Below are 26,655 nucleotides of genomic sequence, written 5' to 3'. Positions count from 1 at the left end.
TGTTAAGCACTTTTACCAGTTCCACCATAACACAATGGCACAGCCTGAGAAACCCAAATTACGCATGAGAACAATATTTTGTGTATGGTATGTTTTAAATAAACATGGTTGTTTTGAAATAAATTATTTGCATATCCATAATACGTTACTGCATTTAAGGTTCTATTTTAGTTGTAAATAATGGCTGATTAATCAGTTGAACAGGCACATGGATTGCATAAACATTGCTCCCCACTTCCGTATGTGAAAAATATGGAGAAAAATGAGTGATGTTCAAAATAGATGTTCCTTTTAATGTAGAGATTACTTTGATATACATTTCGCAATGTACAATTTCTGACACAAAATTATTATTTCTCACATTTTATAAACTGGGAAATACAGTACTTGTGGAAATTACAAAATAACAAAGCTTCATAAAGATTCAGTATATTGTTTGAGCTTTTGTACAACAATATTCGTAGGGATGACGCTTTTGTATGAGCCATATTCATCTGAGTCAGAGGGTTCTCCTTAGTACCCTCTTGTCTTTTTGTCATATATGCAACGAATGAAACAAAACGTCTATTAACAAGTGCGCAAAAAGTTTACTTACAGTGTCATCTTTAAGTTTAAATAGACAAAGTTCAAACAAACAAACATAGACACAAACAACTAGATTTGCTAGTGGGCTGGATCACTGTTTCTCTGCCATGCAGACTGGTCCGTACACTGAAATCTGTAGCGTAGAAACTTGACACGAGGCTTCATATGGAAGTCAGCAGGTATCCTCCAGTTCCACATTTTCTGCACCTTCAGAAGTGAAGATGTATTTTAGTCTCTGACACACATATATGTAATTCATCTAAGAGGTGACTGAAGCGATAGTTCATCCAAATTACTAAATTACATTTTGGTTTCCTTACCCTGTGAGCAGTCTATGGACGAGACAAAAATCCATAACTTGTGTGAACTACCCCTTTAATGTTAAAAAAGTAATGCAATATATTGTAGAATTACAGCATATTGAATATATTAGCAGTATACTGTAGCATTGAGTCCTACCTCAGAGGCAGTAATACTACTTTAGTGTCCTTAATTTTTACTTGCTCACAATTTTTATACTTGTAGTACCAATCAAGAGCTTACCTTTGTCTCTCTTTCAAAGGTACAGTTTAACAGCACTGTATTATCACCTGAAACCTTGCAGTCAGAAACTTTTCCATCTTACTACTGTAGTTAATACAGTGTAATAACAATTATTAGTTGTAAGATATTGTGTTTTGACAGGGGAGTACATCATGTAAATAAAACAAGGCTTTTGTCATTTCTTAATGTTTTTAAAAGAAGAGAGAGACATGAGAGAGATGTTATAAGGAGCTGAGAAACCTACCTTCAGGACCCTGACCAGATGGGTTGTACTGTTCAGCTGCGGAAACTGGAAAGAGCAAGCAAAACCGAGGAAAGAAAAGAGCCCTTGAGCATCTGTTCACTGAGTGGTTCAATATATGCTGTCATAATGACACAGCATTGTAATATCTGAAAGCTGTGCAATCCTGTGCTAAATAATAAGTTAGGCTGTGTTTACACAGTCAGCCCAATTCAGATCTTTTGCCAATTATTTGCATATCTGATACCTATCTGATATTTTCTCAAATGTGTAAACAGCAAAACAACACATGGAATCTGATCTTTTGAATTCCAATTTATACTACCTCCATATATGGATCTGAATCCTGATACAAAAACCTATCCTCCATACGTGACCTCATGCGTTACCATGACAACCACCCCAAAATGTTAAGGAACAGTGACAGGAAATGAACATGGCATCTGTGTGCTACTTCAGAGGCTACATCAGCATGAATGTGCAAATCTGATATTGGTCACATATAAAACTGTGTGGACAGTCAGAAAAAAAGATTGGATATAGAAAGAAAATCTGCTTTGGGTTCTTAGTGTGTCTGTGTAAACAGCCTTATTAGGCCGTACTAACCATTTAGCCTGCACAACAAAATATAACCTTTACTAAAACTGCTAAATTTGTCACATGGATCCATTTCGCTATTTCTATTACTTTTGCTGCATATACACAATCAGCCCAATTCTGATCTTTATTTTCACTAATTGGTCTTTTGACCAGTCAGATCAGCTCTTTTGCCAATAATAGGGCAAAAGATTGGAATTGGGATGCCTGTGTAAACGCAGCATTTGTAGTCAAATTGATAGATAGCTAGATATCAACATTACTGAGACATCTGTATAAGGCAGTGTTTACAAAGGCAGACCCTTTTCTGATCTTTTGCCTAATTATGGGCAAAAGAGCTGATTTGATTGGTTAAAAAAGAATATCAGAAAAAAATCAGAATTGGGCTGCCTGTATAAACGCAGCCATGTAACAGAGTTTAAACCTGAACTCTTATGAAGCTTACCAGCAGGCTGTGTCTGTTCTGTTACACCAGGATGACCTGTTTGGACAAAGACATTGCATGAACACAGACCCTACGAACAGAGCAGGGGGAGACCACCGTGAACGGGCAACCAGGGCTGTCTGTCATCAATGTCAATGCATTTCACACCATTACATGTCTATCACTACTTAGACTATGGTTAACTGCAAAGATCTGTAAAGCACTTTATGGCAACTGTTGGGCTGTAAATACATTTTATTGATTGTTTGATTGATTGGTTGATTAATCTATGGCAGGGGTGTCAAACTCCATTTTCGATGGGCTGAGTTTCTGCAAGTTTCCAATCCTCTCTTGTACATCTTTTTTTAAACCTTTATTTAACTAGGCAAGTCAGTTAAGAACAATTTCTTATTTTCAATGACAGCCTAGGAACAGTGTGTTAAATGCCTGTTCAGGAGCAGAACGACAGATTTGTACCTTGTCAGCTTGGGGATTTGAACTTGCAACCTTTCGGTTACTAGTCCAACGCTCTAGCCACTAGGCTAAGGTAATTTATTGGTTAGGACCTCCCCTCTCTAGGTCTAATTGGATACGAATTGAAAGAAAATGACCAAAAATAGGAGACACACAGACCTCCAGGAAGTGAGTTTGACACCCCTGCTCTGGGCTCTCTCTCCAAGATCAAAGGACTATTTCCACTACTGTTCATTTCATCAAGCCTTTAGGAGCAACATACTGTACCGACTTACTGGAAGCCTGTAGAGTGGATCCTTGTGCATCAGCTGTGACTACAATACAAAAGATAGATTCAACATGGTGACTTAAGGCGTTTTGTTATTTAGTGACTGGCAGTGTATAGTAAGGCTGTGTCCCAAATGGTATCCTATTCCCTATATTGTGCAAGGCTTTTTACCAGGAACGATGGGACACTATTCTCTTTATAGTACTCTATCTCTGATGAGTAATGAGTGGTAAGGGAACCTCACTCACCCCTGCCAACTTTGGCGTCTGTATTACAGACATTGGTATTACATACATATGGAATTGCATACATTCACATTATATTTTTGGAGGCTAGTGTGTGTTGTGTGTGTGTGTTGTGAGGAAGTGTATCTATTTTTTCTGAAATGTTAAGGTCATAAGATTGGTGTGTGTGTGTGTGTGTGTGGACTTACCTGGGGAGTCGGTCTGAATGAAGACACTGTGTGCTTCTGCAACAACTGAGAGACAGAGTATATGATGTTACAAGTGTGTTGTGTGAGGGGCCTTGTTTGGTTTAGAAATCTTGCACTTCTGATATGTTGTTGTAAATTGAATTTTACCTGTAGTGTCATGTCCAAATCCAAGCACAGAATCTGAAATTGAAAAATGTATACTTATCATCTTCCTCGCCTGGACGTACAGTGGGGCAAAAAAGTATTTAGCCAGCCACCAATTGTGCAAGTTCTCCCACTTAAAAAGATGAGAGAGGCCTGTAAATTTTCATCATAGGTACACTTCAACTATGACAGACAAAATGAGAAGAAAAAAAATCCAGAAAATCACATTGTAAGATTTTGTATGATTTTTTTTGGTTTTCTGGCACCATTTCAGCGGCAGGGACTGGGAGACTAGTCAGGATTGAGGGAAAGATGAACGAAGCAAAGTACAAAGAGATCCTTGATGAAAACCTGCTCTAGAGCGCTCAGGACCTCAGGACATGAACCCGATCAAACATCTCTGGAGAGACCTGAAAAAAAGCTGTGCAGCAATGCTCCCCATCCAACCTGAAAGAGCTTGAGAGGATCTGCAGAGAATAATGGGAGAAACTCCCTAAATACAGGTGTGCCAAGCTTGTAGCGTCATACCCAAGAAGACTCCAGGCTGTAAACGCTGCCAGAAGTGCTTCAACAAAGTACTGAGTAAAGGGTCTGAATAGTTATGTAAATGTGATATTTCAGTTTTGTGTTTTTTATAAATTTGCAAACATTTTTTGCTTTTTTGCTTTGTCATTATGGGGTATTGTGTGTAGATTGATGTGGAAAAATAACAATTTAATCCATTTAGAATTAGGCTGTAGAATAGTGAAGACATCACAACTATGAAATAACACATATGGAATCATGTAGTAACCAAAAAAGTGTTAAACAAATCTAAATATATTTTATATTTGAGATTCTTCAAAGTAGCCACACTTTGCCTTGATGGAAGCTTTGCACACTCGTGGCATTCTATCAACCAGTTTAATCTGGAATGCATTTCCAACAGTCTTGAAGGAGTTCCCACATATGCTGAGCACTTGTTGGCTGATTTTCATTCACTCTGTAGTCCAATTCATCCCAAACCATCTCAATTGGGTTGAGGCCAGGTCATTTTGGAGGCCAGGTCATCTGATGCAGCACTCCATCACTCTCCTTCTTGGTCAAATAGCCCTTACACAGCCTGGAGGTGTGTTGAGTCATTGTCCTGTTAAAAAACAAATGATTGTCCCACTAAGCGCAAACCAGATGGGATGGCATATCGCTGCAGAATGCTGTGTTAGCCATGCTGGTTAAGTGTGGCTTGAATTCTAAATAAATCACAGATGGCGTCACCAGCAAAGCACCCCGACACCATCACACCTCCGCCTACATGCTTCACAGTGGGAACAACACATGCGGAGATCATCCGTTCACCTACTCTGTGTCTCACAAAGACACGGCGGTTGGAACCAAAAAATGTCAAATTTGGATTCATCAGACCAAAGGACAGATTTCCAGCGATCTAATGTCCATTGCTTGTGTTTCTTGGCCCAAGCAAGTCTTCTTCTTATTGATGTCTTTAGCAGTGGTTTCTTTGCAGCTATTCGACCAGCGTGAAGGCCTGATTCACGCAGTCTCTGAACAGTTGATGTTGAGATGTGTCTGTTATTTGAACTCTATGAAGCATTTATTTGGTCAGCTATTTCTGAGGCTGGTAACTCTAATGAACTTGTCTTCTGCATCAGAGGTAACTCTGGGTCTTCCTTTCCTGTGAAGGTCCTCAAATTTTCTGGATTGACTGACCTTCACAAATGATTGGCTCAAATGCATTAAGAAGGAAAGAAATTCCACAAATGTACTTTTGACAAGGCACATCTGTTAATTGAAATGCATTCTAGGTGACTACCTCATGACGCTGGTTGAGAGAATGCCAAGAGTGTGCAAAGCTGTCATCAAGGCAAATATTGGCTACTTTAAAGAATCTCAAATATAAAATATATTTTGATTTGTGTAACAAATATGTGTTATTTCATAGTTTTGATGTCTTCACTATTATTCTACAATGTAGAAAACAAAACAATAAAGAAAAACCCTTGAATGAGTAGGTGTCCAAACTTTTGACTGGTACTGTATATTACTTGGATTGTGTACCTATTCTAGACTTTTCTAAGCTACTCCAGAACACTGTTCCAGAGAAAATCTAAAAAATGTGTGGTTGAATGCTGTTTCCCACAATATGCTCTGTGTTAGTGACAGCTTTATATCTCCTTACTGCCTGCCCCTCCTCAGGCTGGCCCCAGCTCAGCCGGCTCTGCACTGAGTGTTACATTTATTTTGGCGTAACTAGCGAAGCAGCAGCAAGCAGTGTGTCAGCTCTAAAAATATGCAGGTTAGAGAAGGAATGCTTGATCATCAGACAAGTGCGTAGCCTACCGGGCGTCCCTGGTGCGCTGGAGCTGTACACGTTCGCCCCAAGTGCTAGGGAGAGGGAGAAACACATGAGTTACTATGTTAGATGAACTTCATTGAGTATCCATTTGTTTGAATAGCCTACTAAATATGTTTTATTAGATGTCACCCAGTGTTGTAATGGGATGTTCTTGTTTGATCTTGTAAATGTTTACAATATATAGTAAACAGAAACGTACACTTCAAACCCTTACCAGTGATATCTATCTGTGTATGTGAGCTGGTTACAAGTTCTTCTGCCACACCTGTTCACACATTGACACCTGTATCATTGTACCTGTGCACAGAATATTTCAGACTCTACTTGTGAAGGTAAACTATTGATTTATTTTCTCCATTATCAGTAACTTAAAGCTGCAATATGTAACTTTTTGGGCGACACGAAGTGGCGGAGCGAGTTATGCATTTTTTTTAAATGCAATTAACATGTATTTATCCAGGGACCTGCATAGTGCATATTTTAACATGTATAGTATACAAAGTATAAGCAGTCAAAGTCAACAGGGTGTTCTATCTGTAGAGGGATGTTGTGTGGCCATGTCAGACAGCCCTGCTCATAGAAACACATTAGTAGGCCTAGCCAAATTCTACCAATTTCCCGATAGCTCACTGTAGGATTTCAAGGTGGTGGCTTACCTGTGGTATCTGTTTGAGGGCTGACGGTGTGAACGTCATCATGATGCTGAACAGCGACCCCGTCTGTAACAGCTGAAGAACCACGAAATTAGAACTCAACTCGCGAAATTACAGCGTGAGCTCTCATGATGAAACATTGTTGCAGCACTATTACAACAACATTGTAAAAAGTGATGCTTTCAGAAATGTTTAACTCTGCAAATGAAATGTAGGCCTATCATTGATTATATTTTTTGTAGGACTCACCTCCCATGTCGTCGTGGTGAGAGACGACGCCGTGCTCACCTGCAGGAAATAAGGGAGGAAGAAAAGCTGAGTGGTGAGTGGTGATGGCTAACATTTTGGAAATACTTTTTTTTTAAGTATATTTTTCCTGTGTGAAAATAAGCATAGAACACTTTACTCTGACAGATAGACGTCCTGGGAATTTTCATCCCTGGACCGTTTTTAATGGAGGTATTTATTTAGCCAGCACTGGCCTTGGTGAAGCCTATTTTCCATCATGACACTTATTTTCCACAAAGGTTATAGTTCTATGAGACAATTGTTGCTCAAGACATAACATAAGACCAGAACAGGTCCAACAGTGGTGGAAAAAGTACCCAATTGTATTAATTAATTAATTAAGTAATAGTAAAGATATATAGAAATTGACTCAAGTAAAAGTGAAAGTCATCCAGCAAAATACTACTTGAGTAGAAGTCTAAAATTATTTGGTTTTAAATATACTTAAGTATCAAAAGTGAATGTAATTGCTCAAATATACTTAAGTATCAAAAGTAAAAGTATAAATCATTTCACATATTAAGCAAACCATATGGCACAAATTTACGGATAGGCAGGGATACAGTCCAACTTAATTTACAAAAGCATTTGTGTTTAGTGAGTCTGCCAGATCAGAGGCAGCAGGGATGACCAGGGATGTTCTCTTGATAAGTGCATGCCTTTTCCTGTCATGCTAAGCATTCAAAATGTAGCAAGTACCTTTGGGTGTCAGGGAAAATGTATGGAGTAAAATGTACAATATTTTCATTAGGAATGTAATGGAGTAAAAGTAAAAGTTGTCAAAAATATAAATAGTAAAGTAAAGTACAGATACCCCAAAAAACTATCTAAGTAGTACTTTAAAGTATTTTTACTTAAGTGCTTTACACAACTGAGGTCCAATCCATTATTTTGCACTTACAGTAGGCAACTAAGCAGACAGAAAAATGTGTTTATGAATAACAAATGCACTGAAATAAGTTTGTAAATAATGGAGAATTAAAACACTGAGTTACCAGCATCTAGTAGGCCTATATCTGTAGACACAATCTGCTTCCCAGGTGGATCTGAAAAGCAAAAACACTGTCATATACACCATTGTATTGGCAGGCTTTTGCATTAGGCATATTGGGATAAATGACCACATTAATTCAGTATGTCAAGCATATGTCCTCAATGCTTCTCAAAAAATGCATGTGGCATTTGTTTTGCTCCATCAAGTGCAAATACTCTACCCCTGGTTATAGCCTAGTCCTAGCCTGGTCCCAGATCTGCTGCTTTTGCCTACTCCATTGTCATTGGAAGCGAAATGTTTAATTGTTTGGCATGACAATTCCATTAGGAGTTGGCAGGAGAGCAGAAACAGACTGGCACCCAGGCTGGCTTTGGCCTACTGGTTTCCGTGTACCTTTAGGGTAGACATACCTGTTACATCATGATGCACATCATTGACCGCATGATCACCTCCATGTGTGTCTGTAACCTGGCTTTGACGACCATTTCCTGCAACATACATGTTCATTTATGCTGACATTATCTTAACCATCCTCTGTCTGAGCTGGACACATCAATACCACTCTCTGAAATATTTCATAGTATAATGTATTTAATTCAAAATATATATATGCCATTTAACAGACACTTTTATCCAAAGCAACTTACAGTCATGCGTGCATACATTTTACGTATGGGCAGTCCCGGGAATCAAACCCACTATCCTGGCATTGCAAGCACCATGCTCTATAAACTGAGCTACAGAAGATCACCTTTAGGGGTATGTTATGTTTAGTCCTGAGTGTGATCCTACCTGGGTGGTCAATGTGCGATGATGAATAATCAGTATGTGACATCACTCCTACTGGGTGGTCTGGAGAGAAAAACTGAGATGAAGCTTTTCCATGCCATCTTGATCACTATCCTCTTACAGAGATGATGATTTATTTCAGTGTATTTACCTGTAGTATCGGATAGACCAGCATGATCACCTGCTGAGTGGTATGATCCATCGAAACCTGAGTTCAGATATGGATGGTCAGGCCCTGAGTAGTCAGTAAGGCCTGCAAATAAAAAGAGACCACAAGTAGGACAGAGATACAAACTAGTTGACAGACCCTATTTGCTTTCACCCACAACTACTGTTTACATGTTCAACTGTGAATCATAATCTATTTATTAGATAATGATTATAGTTGTGGCTCACAATGCCTACCTGTAAAATCACTTATTAGACCTATGTGATCTCCAAGGCCTAGAGGAAGAACATCAGACACACAGAGAAAGAAAGAAGATAAATGATTGGATTATGTGAACCCTCATCTCTTGTTGCACGGCATCCCTCCTAATAGAGTCTCTAAAAGGCAATGCCTGACCCCATTCATCAGGGATGGCGGTGCTACTCCACCAAGACATAAAGTCTACAGTGAAGCCGCGAAAGTAAACAATGTCAAGATCTACAAAGTTCACATGCACAGCTACACAAATAACTTGCTGTCTGCACAGACAGGAACACATGGACCCAATGATAATCTTGGAGTAAAAAAATATATTGGGGCGTAAATTCTCCGGGACACTCTGAAATCTCTGTCATGATTAGCCTGTGAGGAGTTCTCTCCGAGTTAGAGAACTAAGCCTGAGAGGAGCTCTATCCGAGGTGAGGTAGAGAACTAAGCCTGAGAGGAGCTCTATCCGAGGTGTGGTAGAGAACTAAGCCTGAGAGGAGCTCTATCCGAGGTGAGGTAGAGAACTGAGCCTGCGAGGATGAGGGACGACACAAGAGGGAGGGGTGAGGTGATTTACAGGACCTGGCAGAGGGTGAAAGGCGTGCCAGTAGGTACCTGGTGGAACGTCTGGACCCGGGCTGCTACTGGATGACAACGCCGGTCCTGGACCCGAACCCACAGCTGGATGAGAGGAGAGAGAGAACAAAGAGAGCAGGAAGAGAGAGAGAGAGAGCAGAGAGAGAGCAGAGAGAGAGAGAGAGCAGAGAGAGAGAGAGAGAGAGAGAGAGAGAGAGCAGAGAGAGAGAGAGCAGAGAGAGAGAGCAGAGAGAGAGAGCAGAGAGAGAGAGAGAGAGAGAGAGCAGAGAGAGAGAGAGAGAGAGAGAGAGAGAGCAGAGAGAGAGAGAGCAGAGAGAGAGAGCAGAGAGAGAGAGAGCAGAGAGAGAGAGAGAGAGAGAGCAGAGAGAGAGCAGAGAGAGAGAGAGAGAGCAGAGAGAGAGAGAGCAGAGAGAGAGCAGAGAGAGAGCAGAGAGAGAGCAGAGAGAGAGAGCAGAGAGAGAGAGAGAGAGAGAGAGAGAGAGAGAGAGAGAGAGAGAGAGAGCAGAGAGAGAGAGCAGAGAGAGAGCAGAGAGAGAGAGAGAGAGCAGAGAGCGCCAGACAGCCAGTGATATATATCAAACCTGATTTAAAGCAGTTTTCCTTGAGTAAATTATTACAAAAGCAGGAATAACTGTAACAGTGATTTACTCTGCAGCAGCACAGATAACTAGCAAAATATGGAATATAAACTTCTCAGAGTGGAGTTAGTGGCTTGCTGTTGTAACCCTCGGACAGAGAGGTACTTAGATAAAATGACGCTTTAGAGGTGTAGTATAACATTGTCTTTGCCAGTTTAAATATAGTTTAAATCTGATATAAATTAGAGGGACTCTCCCACAGAGTAACTTTCCCAAAGGTGTTGCATTGTAACATTTCTTTCAAGGGAACAAGTGAAGTGACTAAGGGAGGCTTGGATGAAGAAACATACCTATTGAGTCTAATTGAGAAGTCATTCCAGTGTGATCTATCAACAGAGCAGAGTGTTGGTTGGATATTTTTGATTCAACAAAGAAAAACAGAGATTCTGTATAGTCAGAAAAGACCCAGCAGAAAGCAGACGCAGAAGGGCTATGATGACAAACCCACCTGAGATGTCGATATGGATGTCAGAAGCAGACGGATCCCCCACACCACCTGGAACGACATACAGTTAATCAAGAACAAACTTGATATACCTAAAAATAAACATCAAAGATAAGTTCATACAAACACTCACCCATTAAACCAATGAGGAAGTCATGGCTGGATTGGTCGATAATACCTGAATGTCAATACGGAATTAAGTGAAGAAATGATGTAGAAGCAAGTAAATATACCAGACAGGAGCCAAGCATGAAACATAGCACCCTCACCTGGACACTCACCTGTATTGTCCAGGTGAGAACTTGCACCAAGTGGATCCATAGCACCTGAAATGTTGAACCTATTAAAAAGTATCAAGGCATTCCATCGTCTACTCATTTGCCTTATCATTAAACAAACAAGCCCATGACTTCAACTTTATCGGATTTTCAGCTAGATGTTACCTGTGGGATCCATGTGAGTTGTGTCCTCAATGAAGAGGTCAGTGACTACAGGTATAGCTGAGACACAGAAAGACATTGACAATCAAAATGGCCTTACAAATGCCAAACTCCATCTTGTTTTTTGATCAAGCGCAATGAAGTCCTTCTCCTTACCTGCATGTCCATTTTCTACTGCTCCTCCAATAAGCAGCTTGTGACCATTACCTTGGAAACAACATTGAGATCCAATAAATACCATGACACTTCTGTTCTTTGTAGGATTATACCAAGGAGTGTAAGATAATTGTGTTCTTCACAGTTCACAGGTACATGTGGTACATGTGGCTAAAATAAATAGAACAATTTAAATATTTACCATTAAACTCAGGTGACTCAGGTGTGTCATACTCAGGCGACTCTATTTCAGTCTCACTTGCTGAAACACATACAATAGATGTCTTTATCAATCATATTTACATTTACATTTTAGTCATTTAGCAGACCCTCTTATCCAGAGCGATTTACAGTTAGTGCATTCATCTTAAAGTAGCTAGGTAAGACAACCACATATGATAACACAGTCATAGTAAGCACAACTTTTCCTCCGTACAGCAGCTATCAGCGAAGTCAGTGCTAGAATGTCAGTGCTAGGAAAGTCTGTGCTAGTAAAGTCAGTGATAGGAAAGTCAGCTCTATGAAGGTCAGTTCTATGAAAGTCAGCTCTAGTAAAGTCAGTGCTAGAAAGTCAGTGCTAAAAAGTCAGTGCTAGAAAAGTCTGTGCTTGAAAGTCAGTGCTAGTAAAGGCAGTGCTAGTAAAGTCAGTGCTTGAAAGTCAGTGCTAGTAAAGTCAGTGCTAGAAAGTCAGTGCTAGTAAAGTCAGTGTTAGAAAGGCAGTGCTAATAAAGTCAGTGCTAGTAAAGTCAGTGCTAGAAAGGCAGTGCTAGAAAGGCAGTGCTAGAAAGGCAGTGCTAATAAAGTCAGTGCTAGTAAAGTCAGTTCAAGGAAAGTCAGTTCTAGGAAAGTCAGTGCTAGAAAGTCAGTGCTAGAAAGTTTGTTCTAGGAAAGTCAGTGCTAGAAAGTCAGTGCTAGTAAAGTTAGTGCTAGTAAAGTTAGTGCTAGAAAGTTTGTTCTAGGAAAGTCAGTGCTAGAAAGTCAGTGCTCGTAAAGTCAGTGCTAGTAAAGTTAGTGCTAGAAAAGTCTGTGCTAGTAAAGTCAGCGCTAGCAATTCTGTGCTCGTAAAGTCAGTGCTAGTAAAGTCAGTGCTTGTAAAGTCAGTGCTAGTAAAGTCAGTGCTAGTAAAGTCAGTGCTCGTAAAGTCAGTGCTAGTAAAGTCAGTGCTAGTAAAGTCAGTGCTAGTAAAGTCAGTGCTCGTAAAGTCAGTGCTAGTAAAGTCAATGCTAGTAAAGTCAGTGCTCGTAAAGTCAGTGCTAGTAAAGTAAGTGCAAGTAAAGTCAGTGCTCGTAAAGTCAGTGCTAGTAAAGTAAGTGCTAGTAAAGTCAGTGCTCGTAAAGTCAGTGCTCGTAAAGTCAGTGCTCGTAAAGTCAGTGCTAGTAAAGTCAGTGCTAGTAAAGTAAGTGCTCGTAAAGTCAGTGCTAGTAAAGTAAGTGCTAGTAAAGTCAGTGCTCGTAAAGTCAGTGCTAGTAAAGTCAGTGCTCGTAAAGTCAGTGCTCGTAAAGTCAGTGCCAAGAAAGTCAGTTCTAGGAAAGTCAGTGCTAGTAAAGTCAGTGCTAGAAAGTCAGTGCTAGAAAGTCCGTGCTAGAAAGTCAGTGCTAGTGAAGTCAGTGCTAGAAATTCAGTGCTAGGAAAGTCATTGCTAGTAAAGTCAGTGCTAGAAATGCAATGCTAGTAAAGTCAGTGCTAGAAAGTCAGTGCTAGGAAAGTCAGTACTAGAAAGTCAACGCTAGTAAAGTCAGCGCTAGAAATTCTGTGCTAGGAAAGTCAGTGCTAGGAAAGTAAGTGCTAGTAAAGTCAGTGCTCGTAGAGTCAGTGCTAGTAAAGTCAGTTCTATGAAAGTCAATCCTAGGAGAGTCAGTGCTAGGAAAGTCAGTGCTAGTAAAGTCAGTGCTAGTAAAGTCAATCCTAGGAGAGTCAGTGCTCGTAAAGTCAATCCTAGTAAAGTCAGTGCTAGTAAAGTCAAACCTAGGAGAGTCAGTGCTACGAAAGTCAGTGCTAGTAAAGTCAGTGCTAGTAAAGTCAGTGCTAGGAAAGTCAGTGCTAGTAAAGTCAGTGCTAGAAATTCAGTGCTAGAAAGAAAAGACAAGTGCAAATATTAATGCAAGAAAGCTACCAATATACAGTGGGGCAAAAAAAGTATTTAGGCAGCCACCAATTGTGCAAGTTCTCCCACTTAAAAAGATGAGAGAAGCCTGTAATTTTCATCATAGGTACACTTCAACCATGACAGAAAAAATGAGACAAAAAAAATCCAGAAAATCACATTGTAGGATTTTTTATGAATTTATTTGCAAATTATGGTGGAAAATAAGTATTTGGTCAATAACAAAAGTTTATCTCAACACTTTGTTATATACTCTTTGTTGGCAATGACAGAGGTAAAATGTTTTCTTTAAGTCTTCACAAGGTTTTCACACACTGTTGCTGGTATTTTGGCCCATTCCTCCATGCAGATCTCCTCTAGAGCAGTGATGTTTTGGGGCTGTTGCTGGGCAACACGGACTTTCAACTCCCTCCAAAGATTTTCTATGGGGTTGAGATCTGGATACTGGCTAGGCCACTCCAGGACCTTGAAATGCTTCTTACGAAGCAACTCCTTCGTTGCCCGGGCGGTGTGTTTGGGATCATTGTCATGCTGAAAGACCCAGCCACGTTTCATCTTCAATGCCCTTGCTGATGGAAGGAGGTTTTCACTCAAAATCTCACGAAGCATGGCCCCATTCATTCTTTCCTTTACACGGATCAGTCGTCCTGGTCCCTTTGCAGAAAAACAGCCCATGCTTCACAGTAAGTATGGTGTTCTTTGGATGCAACTCAGCATTCTTTGTCCTCCAAACACGACGAGTTGAGTTTTCACCAAAAAGTTATATTTTGGTTTCATCTGACCATATGACATTTTCCCAATCTTCTTCTGGATCATCCAAATGCTCTCTAGCAAACTTCAGACGGGCCTGGACATGTACTGGCTTAAGCAGGGGGACACGTCTGGCACTGCAGGATTTGAGTCTCTGGCAGCGTAGTGTGTTACTGATGGTAGGCTTTGTTACTTGGGTCCCAGCTCTCTGCAGGTCATTCACTAGGTCCCCCCGTGTGGTTCTGGGATTTTTGCTCACCGTTCTTGTGATCATTTTGACCCCACGGGGTGAGATCTTGCGTGGAGCCCCAGATCGAGGGAGATTATCAGTGGTCTTGTATGTCTTCCATTTCCTAATAATTGCTCCCACAGCTGATTTCTTCAAACCAAGCTGCTTACCTATTGCAGATTCAGTCTTCCCAGCCTGGTGCAGGTCTACAATTTTGTTTCTGGTGTCCTTTGACAGCTCTTTGATCTTGGCCATAGTGGAGTTTGGAGGGTGACTGTTTGAGGTTGTGGACGGGTGTCTTTTATACTGATAACAACTTCAAACAGGTGCCATTATCACATACAATGAGTGGAGGACAGAGGAGCCTCTTAAAGAAGAAGTTACAGGTCTGTGAAAGCCAGAAATCTTGCTTGTTTGTAGGTGACCAAATACTTATTTTCCACCATAATTTGCAAATAAATTCATAAAAAATCCTACAATGTGATTTTCTGGATTTTTTTTCTCATTTTGTCTGCCATAGTTGAAGTGTACCTATGATGAAAATTACAGGCCTCTCTCATCTTTTTAAGTGGGAGAACTTGCACAATTGGTGGCTGACTAAATATTTTTTTGCCCCACTGTACCTGTACCTGTAAAAGTATTACATACATATGTAGGATCTTAATTTGACCTACATTACCTTTAAAAAATGTAGGGTCACTTAGAAATGTCCTTGTTTTTTAAATCAAATATATTTTTGTTGTCCATTAAAATAACATAAAATGTATCAGAAATATAGTGCAGACATTGTTAATGTTGTAAATGACTATTGTAGCTGAAAATTGCTGATTTTTAATGGAATATCTACATAGGTGTACAGAGGCCCATTATCAGCAACCATCACTCCTGTGTTCCAAGGGCATGTTGTGTTAGCTAATCCAAGTTTATCATTTTAAAAGGCTAATTGATCATGAGACAACCCTTTTGCAATTATGTTAGCACAGCTGTAAACTGTTGTGCTGATTAAAGAGGCAATAAAACTGGCCTTCTTTAGACTAGTTGAGTATCTGGAGCATCAGCATTTGTGGGTTCGATTACAGGCTCTAAATGTCAAAATGAAATTTGTCAGTCTATTAAGATGGGCAAAAGAACACAGACACTGGACAGAGGAACTCTGCCTAGAAGGCCAGCATCCTGGAGTCGCCTCTTCACTGTTGATGTTGAGACTGGTGTTTTGCGGGTACTATTTAATGAAGCTGCTAGTTGAGGACTTGAGGCGTCTGTTTCTCAAACTACACACTCTACTGTACTTGTCCTCTTGCTCAGTTGTGCACCGGGGCCTCCCACTCCTCTTTCTATTCTGGTTAGGGCCAGTTTGCGCTATTCTGTGAAGGGATTAGTACACAGTGTTTTACGAGATCTGCAGTTTCTTGGCAATTTCTTGCACGGAATAGCCTTCATTTCTCAGAACAAGAATAGACTGACGAGTTTCAGAAAAAAGGTCTTTCCTTCTGGCCATTTTGAGCCTGTAATCAAACCCACAAATATTGATGCTCCAGATACTCAACTAGTCTAAGAAGGCCAGTTTTATTGCCTCTTTAATCAGATCAACAGTTTTCAGCTGTGCTAACATAATTGCAAAAGGGTTTTCTAATGATCAATTAGCCTTTTAAAATGATAAACTTGGATTAGCTAACACAAAGTGCCATTGGAACACAGGAGTGATGGTTGCTGATAATGGGCTTCTATATGCCTATGTAGATATTCCATTAAAATCATCAATTTCCAGCTACAATAGTCATTTACAACATTAACAATGTCTACATTGTATTTCTGATCAATTTTATGTTATTTTAATAGACATAAAATGTGCTTTTCTTTCAAAAACAAGGACATTTCTAAGTGACCCCAAACTTTTGAACGGTAGTGTATATTGTCACAGCAAAAATAATCCTGCATCAACACGATTTTGACTTTTAGTCCATAATGTTGCTTTATTGTTGGTTAGGCTATTAGCTGGCCAAAAGTAGGCTACGTGAAAAGTGCAATACTGTTAATATAACCGTGTATTAGTGTGGGTTTTTATGGAATTTATATTTATCACAAAGCTCATTGGCATTTCCTGCGATGCAGGAAAATGTTCAGCAACCAGAGATTGATCAAATTAAGATCTTACATCTATACAGTTGTGTGCCTGTGTTGTTCATTCTTCATTTATGTATTTATTGTAAACTGATGTTTTTCCATTCATGGTGATAGTGTCTGTCTGCTTCTTTAGTGTCAGGATGCACTTACTTGGAGCCTCAGTCTGATAGCCAGCAGCATCAAATGTATGAATGCTGCCACCTGCAATAACAATACAATGATGCCACTTGTAATAACAATGCAATGCTGCCACCTGTAATAACAATACAATGCTGCCACCTGTAATAACAATACAATGCTGCCACCTGTAATAACAATACAATGCTGCCACCTGTAATAACAATACAATGCTGCCACCTGTAATAACAATACAATGATGCCACCTGTAATAACAATACAATGATGCCACCTGTAATAACAATACAATGCTGCCACCTGTAATAACAATACAATGCTGCCACCTGTAATAACAATACAATGATGCCACTTGTAATAACAATACAATGCTGCCACCTGTAATAACAATACAATGCTACCACCTGTAATAACAATACAATGCTGCCACCTGTAATAACAATGCAATGCTGCCACCTGTAATAACAATACAATGCTGCCACCTGTAATAACAATACAATGCCGCCACCTGTAATAACAATACAATGCTACCACCTGTAATAACAATACAATGCTGCCACCTGTAATAACAATACAATGATGCCACTTGTAATAACAATACAATGCTGCCACCTGTAATAACAATACAATGCCGCCACCTGTAATAACAATGCAATGCTGCCACCTGTAATAACAATACAATGCTGCCACCTGTAATAACAATACAATGCTGCCACCTGTAATAACAATACAATGCTGCCACCTGTAATAACAATACAATGCTGCCACCTGTAATAACAATACAATGCTGCCACCTGTAATAACAATACAATGCTGCCACTTGTAATAACAATACAATGATGCCACTTGTAATAACAATACAATGCCGCCACCTGTAATAACAATACAATGATGCCACCTGTAATAACAATACAATGATGCCACCTGTAATAACAATACAATGCTGCCACCTGTAATAACAATACAATGTTGCCACCTGTAATAACAATACAATGCTGCCACCTGTAATAACAATACAATGATGCCACCTGTAATAACAATACAATGCTGCCACCTGTAATAACAATACAATGATGCCACCTGTAATAACAATACAATGATGCCACCTGTAATAACAATACAATGATGCCACCTGTAATAACAATACAATGCTGCCACCTGTAATAACAATACAATGCTGCCACCTGTAATAACAATGCAATGCTGCCACCTGTAATAACAATACAATGCTGCCTTGATTTAAACATTGTAAGCATGCTAGTTGCGGATCATATTTGTGATGTACTTTACATACTGTACATAATATACAGAGTGTCTTGGAAATGTAAATTATGAATAACCTTTTACTGCAGTGGGGTAAATCTGGGTCAAACATTGTTTCTTGGTAGTCTTAAACAGATCTACTTTGAAACAAGGTATACCACAGGCGGCCCGGTGGCAACTTCATTGTGGTGGACGGGCTATTAGTAATGGCTGGGATGGAATCAATGGAATTATATTGAACACATCAAACACATGTTTTCTATGTGTTTCATACCATTCCATTCACTCCATCCCAGACATTATTATGAGCCGTCCTCCCCTCAGCAGCCTCCTAAGAAGTATACACCTCACACACATGGTTATGGGCTTAAAACATTTTGACACCTGTACCATGTCAGATATAGAGTTGAAATGTATTACATTTTGAGTTTGCATCCCAATATTACACTTTATATACATCACAGAAGACTGAAATATAACAAAACTGTTTGACATAGAAACACTGGATTTTAAGGCTTGTTTTCATAAATTATGTTTATTATTTATGAAATTATGAAAAATATTAATGACACACCCTTGAGACCACTAGAGGGCGATTTGGCCATTTGACTGCAGCCTAATAATAATGTTTACCATAATAATGTTTAGTGTCAGCCCATTTGTTGATGGGTTGACACTAAAATAAAATATTAAAGACAAAGTGTTCCTGACTATGTGTTATCAATGCTCCTTATCCAAACCCACACATTCACTTGATTGTTAGTTACCGGTTTGCTACACATGACTGAGTGATATTATTATTGGTTGTTATAACTCATAGCTGCATATGTTTGTTTGTCACAGGTCTGTCACCAGAACGTTCTGTGGCTTTATGTAGTGAATGATACCTGCAGGCTGTGGATGAGCCTCATGGATAATGATGAGAGTGGAGCTCCCTCCTGCTTGTCCCATTGAGCCTATAAGGTAAACATAAGACTAAGTTAATCACTGCAAAGGACCATTGAGATATGTTTATACAAACAAATGAAGAGTTTCATTCCAAAATGCTATTTATCCATTTTCATTTTAAAAAATTTGGGAAATTAGCTTTTATTGTTTAAAGAAATTATGAAAGAGATGCCTGTGTTTTTTGTCTAATCAGGGCGTGGGGTTGTTCAATGACATCAACAACAAATGATGTTTTTATTCAAAATTCTCTCAGAGAAAGAAGTAGTACTGCTAGGTTTTGCACAGTCAAATGTAACAAATAACTAAATGTTTTATAAATAAATGTACAGTAATATGAGATATGTAGGTAAAACATTAGCATTTTACATTATAGTCATTTAGCAGATGGTCTTATCCAGAGCGACTTACAGTAAGTGCATTGATCTAAAGATAGCTAGGTGAGACAACCACAGTAAACAGCATACAAACATTCCATTCCAGCTAAACAATGGATATAATCATTTAGCAAAAAAACACATTTTGATACACATCTAAAATCTATAAATGTAAAATATGAGAACAGACATATTTTACACAAACTTATATGTACCCATAAGTATATACCCATAAGCAATCATTTCTGATAAAAAAACATAAATGCATTTTGGAAATAAACTCTTCAAATGTAGACCAAGATGACTTACCGTGAGAGATTGTATCTGAGTGGACAACCCCTGTTCCTGGGTGGACAACCACTTTTCCTAAAATAATTATGTTGAAATTCAGCTTCAGCAAAGAGATTCATGTTGATTTACTGTTAATACAATTCATCCAGGTTTTATGTCATGCATTATTGGACTATTGTTATAGAATTGAACCAAGGCAAGGCAGAGAGATTACCTGGGGCTTGCACGTGTGACACTGAACTGCCATGAGCGCCTGCACCTGCCAAGAGATCAATAGTTCAACCTCCCCAATAGAGACAAACCACCGCCATCCAGACAGAGCTTGTAAAACACCCAGGTGTTTTTTTGGTCTACTTTAATGCTTGTGGAGAGAGCGGGTGTAACGTTACCTGTTTGACTCGGATCCAAACTGGGACCTGCATTGAAGGCAAAATACTTTTCATCAAATTACAGAAGATAAAGACTTACCACTGTTTATTAGATAGATTCAATGGAGATATCACGTCAAATATTACATGACTTGATTAATAATTAAACATTCATAATAAGTCATTTGACCTGCAATACTGGTATCTAAAGAGGAGCCTGCATGTCCTGGCAAAGAAGCATCTGAAAGACAGGGGATGTTAAGAAATAAGTAAAAACTGATTGTTTAAACAAAACTTGTATCACTTAACATGACAGTTCAGAATAATAACATGGAGAAGATGACAGAACAAGGCTTTACCATGGGAGCTGGGGTCAGATGGTGAAGTATGTGAATCTCCTCCACCTCCTCCTCCTGTCCCACCACCTCCCCCTCCTCCTCCTCCACCACCACCATTACCTGAAGCAGATAGGAACTCATCAAGCCTTTCATTCCACAAATGTATTCCACCATGGCTGCGTTTACACAGGCACCCCAATTCTAATATTTTGCCCAAATATGGTCAAAAGAGTTGATGTGATTGGTCAAAATGTATAGTGCCACTTTTTAGGATGTCAATTTAAATGAATGTTATATGATTGTTTTGTCTTCATTATATGTGTTATCACCATCAAGGAACACTTTGGAAACAAGTGTTTTAATTCATATATATATATATTTAACCTTCATTTAACTAGGCAAGTCAGTTAAGAACAAATTATTATTTACAATGACAGCCTACCAGGGAACAGTGGGTTAATACGTTTCTTGTTTAGGGGCAGAACAACAGATTTTTACCTCGTCAGCTCGGGTATTCGATACAGCAACCTTTTGGTTACTGGCCAAACACTCTAACCACTAGGCTACCTGCCGCCCCTTTTAAGTGCTATCTTTTAGGTCCACATTGTACATTTTGTTCTCTGTGTCTTTACCCAAATAAATCCAATTCAATTCATAAGTTGCACAAATATCAGAATTGGGCTTCATGTGTTAAAAGGCAATTCCCCCACTTTTCAACCTCATTTAATTTTCTCCAGCACAATACCAGTGTCTACATATGTGAAAATGGTGCATTTCTGCGCTTTGTAAAAAAATATATAATTAAAAGGTTCTACCCTTTGACATCATCAAAATCAATGATTTTCAAACACTATGAGATTCACGGTGACATGGGGAGCAAGATAATACCCTCTCTCTGACTAGAAACTCATTGCAGTTTTTAAAAAACTTTTAATCCTACCCTGTGATGTCACAGAGAAGCATTTTTTAGAATCTTCTAATCTTTTTAACCACAGATCATAGAAACGCGTTGTTTTCACTTAGGTAGACACTAGTTTGGTGGTGGAGATAATGAAAATTGAAAAGTGGCAGAATTTCCCTTTAACTCAGTCCATGTGCCAGATCTATATTACGCATAATTAATATGGAAATGCAATGTTATGGCCTAATTCTTCTAACACAAATCCGATTTATAATTCATGTTTAACCATTGCTTCCTTCTGATATTGAGGTACTGCTTGATGCTGTAACAAAGCAAACAACATTTTCTCAATATCACGTAGGAAAATATATATGTAAGATTGTAAAACAGTTTTTGTTGGAATAAATAATAAAAAACGGCCACATATTATGGAGCCTGACTCACGGTCAGGCCCAGCTTGCATGGCACTATCCCCATTGAGTTTATGTCCTGCAGGAAGAAGGGGTGCACAAATTTGTGAGGGATTTTATGTTGAGAGTCATCGTAAGACTTTTCTTTTCTGATTAGTCTTAATTCTGATGTGAAATGCCCTTAATACATTTACAAGATCAGCCTACACACAATACCCATTTATAACCAATTACACAACCAACTTACAGCCTGTACGCTTACCAAACCAGTAAAGGAAATTAATGGGTTCCTATAAAATATTTTTCAAATGTATTTGGATTGACTGTTATGAAGGAAGTCCTCCCTTACCATTCGGAGCTTCGCCCTGGAATGAGGTGCCAGGCTGAGCGCTTAAACCTAGAAGGAAACCAGCCTTTAAGTCTAGACAAGCTTATTTAACAGTCCATTGAAAATCTTTCAATACAGTCCTTTACAAATATGTATCCTGTATTGTAAGAATCAAACATATTGCAGACTTCTGCAGTGAGTTTAACTCACTTTTAAAGCTTCAACAGAAATGTCTCAAATGGTCTGATTTCAAGAATGATGAATATCATATAATTAACTTTCCTGATAGGCTATCTAACAGAACAATCAGCCAAATATCTGCAGCATTTACCAGATTAAAGTCTATACTCAAGACAACTTCCCCACTTTGCACTAAGAACTTCTCAGAGTTGAACTCACTGAATTAAGAGCTATTCTGTTGTTAACATAAGCCCTATCCCCTGAGCTAAGAGAGGATTAGATGTGTCTTACCCAGGCCTTTAGATACTGTGGTAGCTTGCTGTGCTCCAATTCCTTGAGGGAAGAGAAGGGAAAAGGAACATACTTCTATTTGAGATTCTGTATGATTGTCTTTATCAATAAAAAACCTTTCATCTGGTATTATACCCTATTAGAGAGGATTTTAGGTTTCCATGCATGCGCACATGCACATACTTATGATTAATGATAGTTTTATACCAACAATATGTGAGATTTTACTTTAAATGTACTCTTATGTCCTGTTTTGTAGCTTTATCATATTCACATTTCCACTATTTCACTATTTTATATTTTGTTTGTATTTAGAATTAATGAGGCCCATTTGTCTTTGAAACGTGTTAAGGTAATATTATACAAAACATTCAAACAGGAAAAACAAATTTATGCTCTTAGTTGAACTGTTTACATAAGTTTACTCTCAAAATGGGACTTTAGTCACACAAGTAGGCGTTGGTTTATGCACAAAGGTTAGAGATGTTCTATTCATTGGTGGCAAGTTGTTAACTTCTCACCCATATTCTTTTCCTGACTCTTGGAGTCATCATCATCTGAAAAGAAAAGTAAGTTGAGACATTTCATAAATATATGCTCGTATTCTATACTTCCCAGAAGTCTGTGCTCCACACATATTTAGAAGACGTCGTTCCCTCTATTGAAACAAATGGAAGGTGCCCGAAAAATTATACAAAAATTGGTCCTGAAAGGTTACACTTATAGAAAAAAGGGTTCCAAAAGGGTTCTACCTGGAACCAAAAAGGGTTCTACCTGGAACCAAAAAGGGTTATTCAAAGGGTTATTTTATGGGGACAGCCGAAGAACCCTTTTAGGTTCTAGATAGCAGCTTTTTTTCTAAGAGTGTATATCCTTCTGCTTGAGTGGAGGAAATTGGTATTAACTTTAAAGGTCTGAGTGCACTTCAAAAATTACTTTATCATTTCTTTAAAGAGTGTTAGTGCTTTTTTATTAGTTCCATATAATTTATTTTGTTATATTAGACATTTCTACACTCTCACTCTATGTATTCTTTACCTAATTTTAGAATCAGAAAAGACTGCATTGATCTTTGTTTTGAAATCTGTTAACCTGGGGGGGGCATTATTTTTGGTTTGTTAATAGCTTACTTTGTCACATTTAGGCTAGGCCCATTCTCTTCATCGTACCAGCACTAGCTAGTCCTATGGTATCCTGACACATGACTCTAACCCCCCCCCCCCCCCCCATCCCCACTCCCTCATCCTTCCCCAAACCTCCCTCCCTCCCATCTCATACCCTCCTCCTCTTCTGAGAGTTCCTCTTCACCGTCCTCTACCTCTATCTCCTCCGGCTCTTTCTCTGAAGGAAGAAGGCATTGAGTTGTTTACCTGTTCAAATATCCCAATGAATACAACTTTGATTCAATGAGCTACTTCCATACCTTCCACAGGAGCAGTTGAAATTGTTGTTGCCAAAAAGACAATTACAGAAGCAATTAAAAGATTTCTGCAGATAAAGAAGATGTATATCAAAAGATGGACGGAAACACAGGTTAATATCAAATGTTTTAAATAAGGTTCAATTATATCCCTAGTCCAATCTCAAGTGTATGATTCAAGTTGAGATACAGTTTTGCAGATGGAAGTGAAATTTCATTGTGTATTGATAAGTCTGTCATAAACATACGTTAAGTCCATATTCTTCTCATCCATATCATATTTGATGTCCTCAGTGCATAAATCTAAGATGTCACCATCATATAAATTGTGTTACATCAAGAGGAAGAATCAAGAAAGAGTGCCAAATAAACCCAATAGGAAGCATTCAACATAATGCTTAGACTAGAACTGTCAGCTATTTTATCAGATAGTATGTATTCTTCAACATCAGTATCAACAGCAAACATTTATTTAGATGACAAAAAATCCTTCTCAAGCTCTTGAAAAACAATTATCTTAGTCATATGAAATGTCAGTGCATTACTAGCACATTTTTCATTGTGTGGATACTAACCCTGAGAATCATCATACATTGATCAATTACATCACCAATTACATAACAATAATCATAATCAAGGCCTAACGAAAATCTCTCGCTTTGATCAAAACAATACGCCTGGACCAAGATGCAACATTTCATGACTAAAATTCCCTGCTTCGGCATTCACGACACACAACATTTGCAGCGCTTCATTGTTTACTCACCGTGACCACATGTTTTTTTCTAAAGGTCTATGTGGGGAACTCAGGAGTAGACATATACAGCATGTAGCACCCAGGGCTTTAGTCTTCCTTCTGCATGACTGGGCACCGCTATATGTTTTATACCCTCTCATCCCCCCATCTTAGGAAGGGGCAGGACTTATGTTATAACCCCAGCCCCTACCAGTTGAGCTCAGCTACTCCCTAGCTAGGTTCATTTCTCTACAGGTCAAAATACTTCAAAACACATTAACATTATAAAGATAAAACAACAACAACAAAAAGGAATTTCTAAAATGAGCAATTCCAATATGAACATTCAAACATTTCAAACAATTCCTGAGTCAGGCAGTCTCTTACTGGTGGATCCTGCTGAGAGTGAGACAAATAGATAGATGTGGACAGTGGTGAAGAGTAAGCCTAGTGGGGAGAGAAAACAGGTCGGATTGCTCTACCTCCTTGCCTTCCCTGAATCCCCCTGACATGAGCTGTCACCTCTAGTCTAACCTCTCAGCTCTGAGATCAACAGTTGAGCTGCTCTGCCAGTGGAGGGCACAGCCACCCTTCTTATGAAATGAAACAGAGTGGCCTACTGCATTCTGCTCTCATTTCCTGTTCGCTGACAGACAGGAGACATGAAAAGAGCAGCACCAGCGTTTCTGAGGATGGGGTTATGGGTTGTGGATTATGAATAGTGTTTTGGTTCTAGTGGCCCCCCTGTTGAAGATGGGCCTGACAGGGAGATGGTGATAGTGATCTGTAGAGACAGACTGGTTCTTCAGAGCCACCAAGAGAGAGGCAGACAGACACAAAGAGACTCCAAAGGGTTTTTCTGTGGTGCACCTCTCCCCTTCCCGAACCACACCTCTGGGATAATGGGTTAGACTAGTCGATGTTGAGTAAGGCTTTATGCTCCCTTCTCATTACTTATGTTTTAAGGCCTAAGAGTGCCTTAGATATGAACAGAGTAGTCAAACTTGCTATGAGACTTTTTTTCCAGGAAATAGTGTACTTCCAGCCCACATAAAGACAACTTGAAGCCCTTTGATCCAAGTTTTCCATGATGTTACTGGATACTGTCATGAAAAACAACTTACCTTTTCTTACTCACCATCTTTTTTTTCTATAGGTAACTGCCAAAATAAAGGAAACACCGAACAGAACAGCTTCAATGCACCTTGGCATAGATTCTATGTCTGGAACTCTATCGGAGGGATGCAACACCATTCTTCCACAATAAATTCCATAATTTTGTGTTTTGTTGATGGTGGTGAAAAACGATGTGTCAGGCACTGCTCAAGAATCTCCCATAAGTGTTCAATTGGGTTTAGATCTGGTGACTGAGACGGACATGGCATATGGTTTACATCATTTTCATGCTCATCAAACCATTCAGTGACCACTCGTGCCTGGTGGATGGGGGCATTGTCATCAAAATTTGCCATAATAATGGCCTGCCCAGCATTTTTGTACTTGACCCTAAGCATGATGGGATGTTAATTGCTTAATTAACTTAGGAACCACACCTGTGAGGAAGCTCCTGCTTTCAATATACTTTGTATCCCTCATTTACACGTGTTTCCATTATTTTGGTAGTTACCTGTATATTAGCTATTAAATTAAACCGCTGTTTAGTCCCTCCTCTGTTTGCCAACTAGAATACTACATTAAACCAAATGCTGTCCGGAGAGACACTGTTAGTTGAGCCCCCTTCTCCAGTGCCGGGTGATTGCATTCCTGCTGAGCTTGCCAATTCGCATCAGTCCCATCCCAGGTCAGGGCAAGCCGACGGACTGTTTTACACTGTCATTAATATCTGGAAGCTCAGAGACTTATTGGTTTAATAAATTCTCCCTGATGAACTGGAAAAGGATATCTTTCATAACAAAAGTAATTACCTCTGCCATTAAAACAGACCCCCGTTGTTGTCCACTGAAATATAAGACTGCCTGTTCCCCTGATCA

The 26,655-nt window shown here is 39.2% G+C and overlaps 1 protein-coding gene across 1 annotated transcript; it reads right to left on the bottom strand.

Annotated features, from left to right (window-relative positions):
• Positions 1-273: 273 nt before the first annotated feature.
• Positions 274-24,705, bottom strand: LOC139392340 (uncharacterized PE-PGRS family protein PE_PGRS54). The gene is made up of 36 exons (XM_071140258.1): positions 24,695-24,705; positions 23,932-23,996; positions 23,787-23,849; positions 23,030-23,065; positions 22,509-22,550; positions 22,059-22,106; positions 21,744-21,788; positions 20,420-20,518; positions 20,251-20,301; positions 20,082-20,108; positions 19,907-19,951; positions 19,711-19,767; positions 18,967-19,035; positions 16,832-16,882; positions 11,677-11,736; positions 11,475-11,525; positions 11,322-11,378; positions 11,160-11,204; positions 11,012-11,056; positions 10,882-10,929; positions 10,724-10,759; positions 9,814-9,879; positions 9,189-9,227; positions 8,935-9,036; positions 8,787-8,846; positions 8,405-8,482; positions 7,996-8,046; positions 6,962-7,000; positions 6,716-6,787; positions 6,044-6,088; positions 3,713-3,745; positions 3,566-3,610; positions 3,140-3,178; positions 2,412-2,447; positions 1,373-1,417; positions 274-792 (listed from the first exon to the last, which is right to left on the bottom strand). The coding sequence occupies exons 1-36, from the start codon at positions 24,703-24,705 to the stop codon at positions 758-760; spliced, it is 1,836 nt and encodes a 611-aa protein (XP_070996359.1). The 3' UTR covers positions 274-757.
• Positions 24,706-26,655: the final 1,950 nt, after the last annotated feature.

The sequence above is a fragment of the Oncorhynchus clarkii genome, chromosome 32 (genome assembly GCF_045791955.1).
Source record: "Oncorhynchus clarkii lewisi isolate Uvic-CL-2024 chromosome 32, UVic_Ocla_1.0, whole genome shotgun sequence".
In the NCBI taxonomy this organism is placed as follows: domain Eukaryota; kingdom Metazoa; phylum Chordata; class Actinopteri; order Salmoniformes; family Salmonidae; genus Oncorhynchus; species Oncorhynchus clarkii.
The sequence above is the reverse complement of the archived record's forward strand: the minus strand, read 5'-3'. Positions and strand labels throughout refer to the sequence as shown.

Bases quoted from the DNA above. Each gene is read 5' to 3' on its own strand.
- LOC139392340 (XM_071140258.1), bottom strand. The intron at 22,551-23,029 runs GTGAGAAGTTAA...TCTTCCCTCAAG, and splicing joins GAGTCAGGAAAAGAATATGG to GAATTGGAGCACAGCAAGCT. The intron at 11,379-11,474 runs GTAAGGAGAAGG...TCTGTGTCTCAG, and splicing joins AGTAGAAAATGGACATGCAG to CTATACCTGTAGTCACTGAC.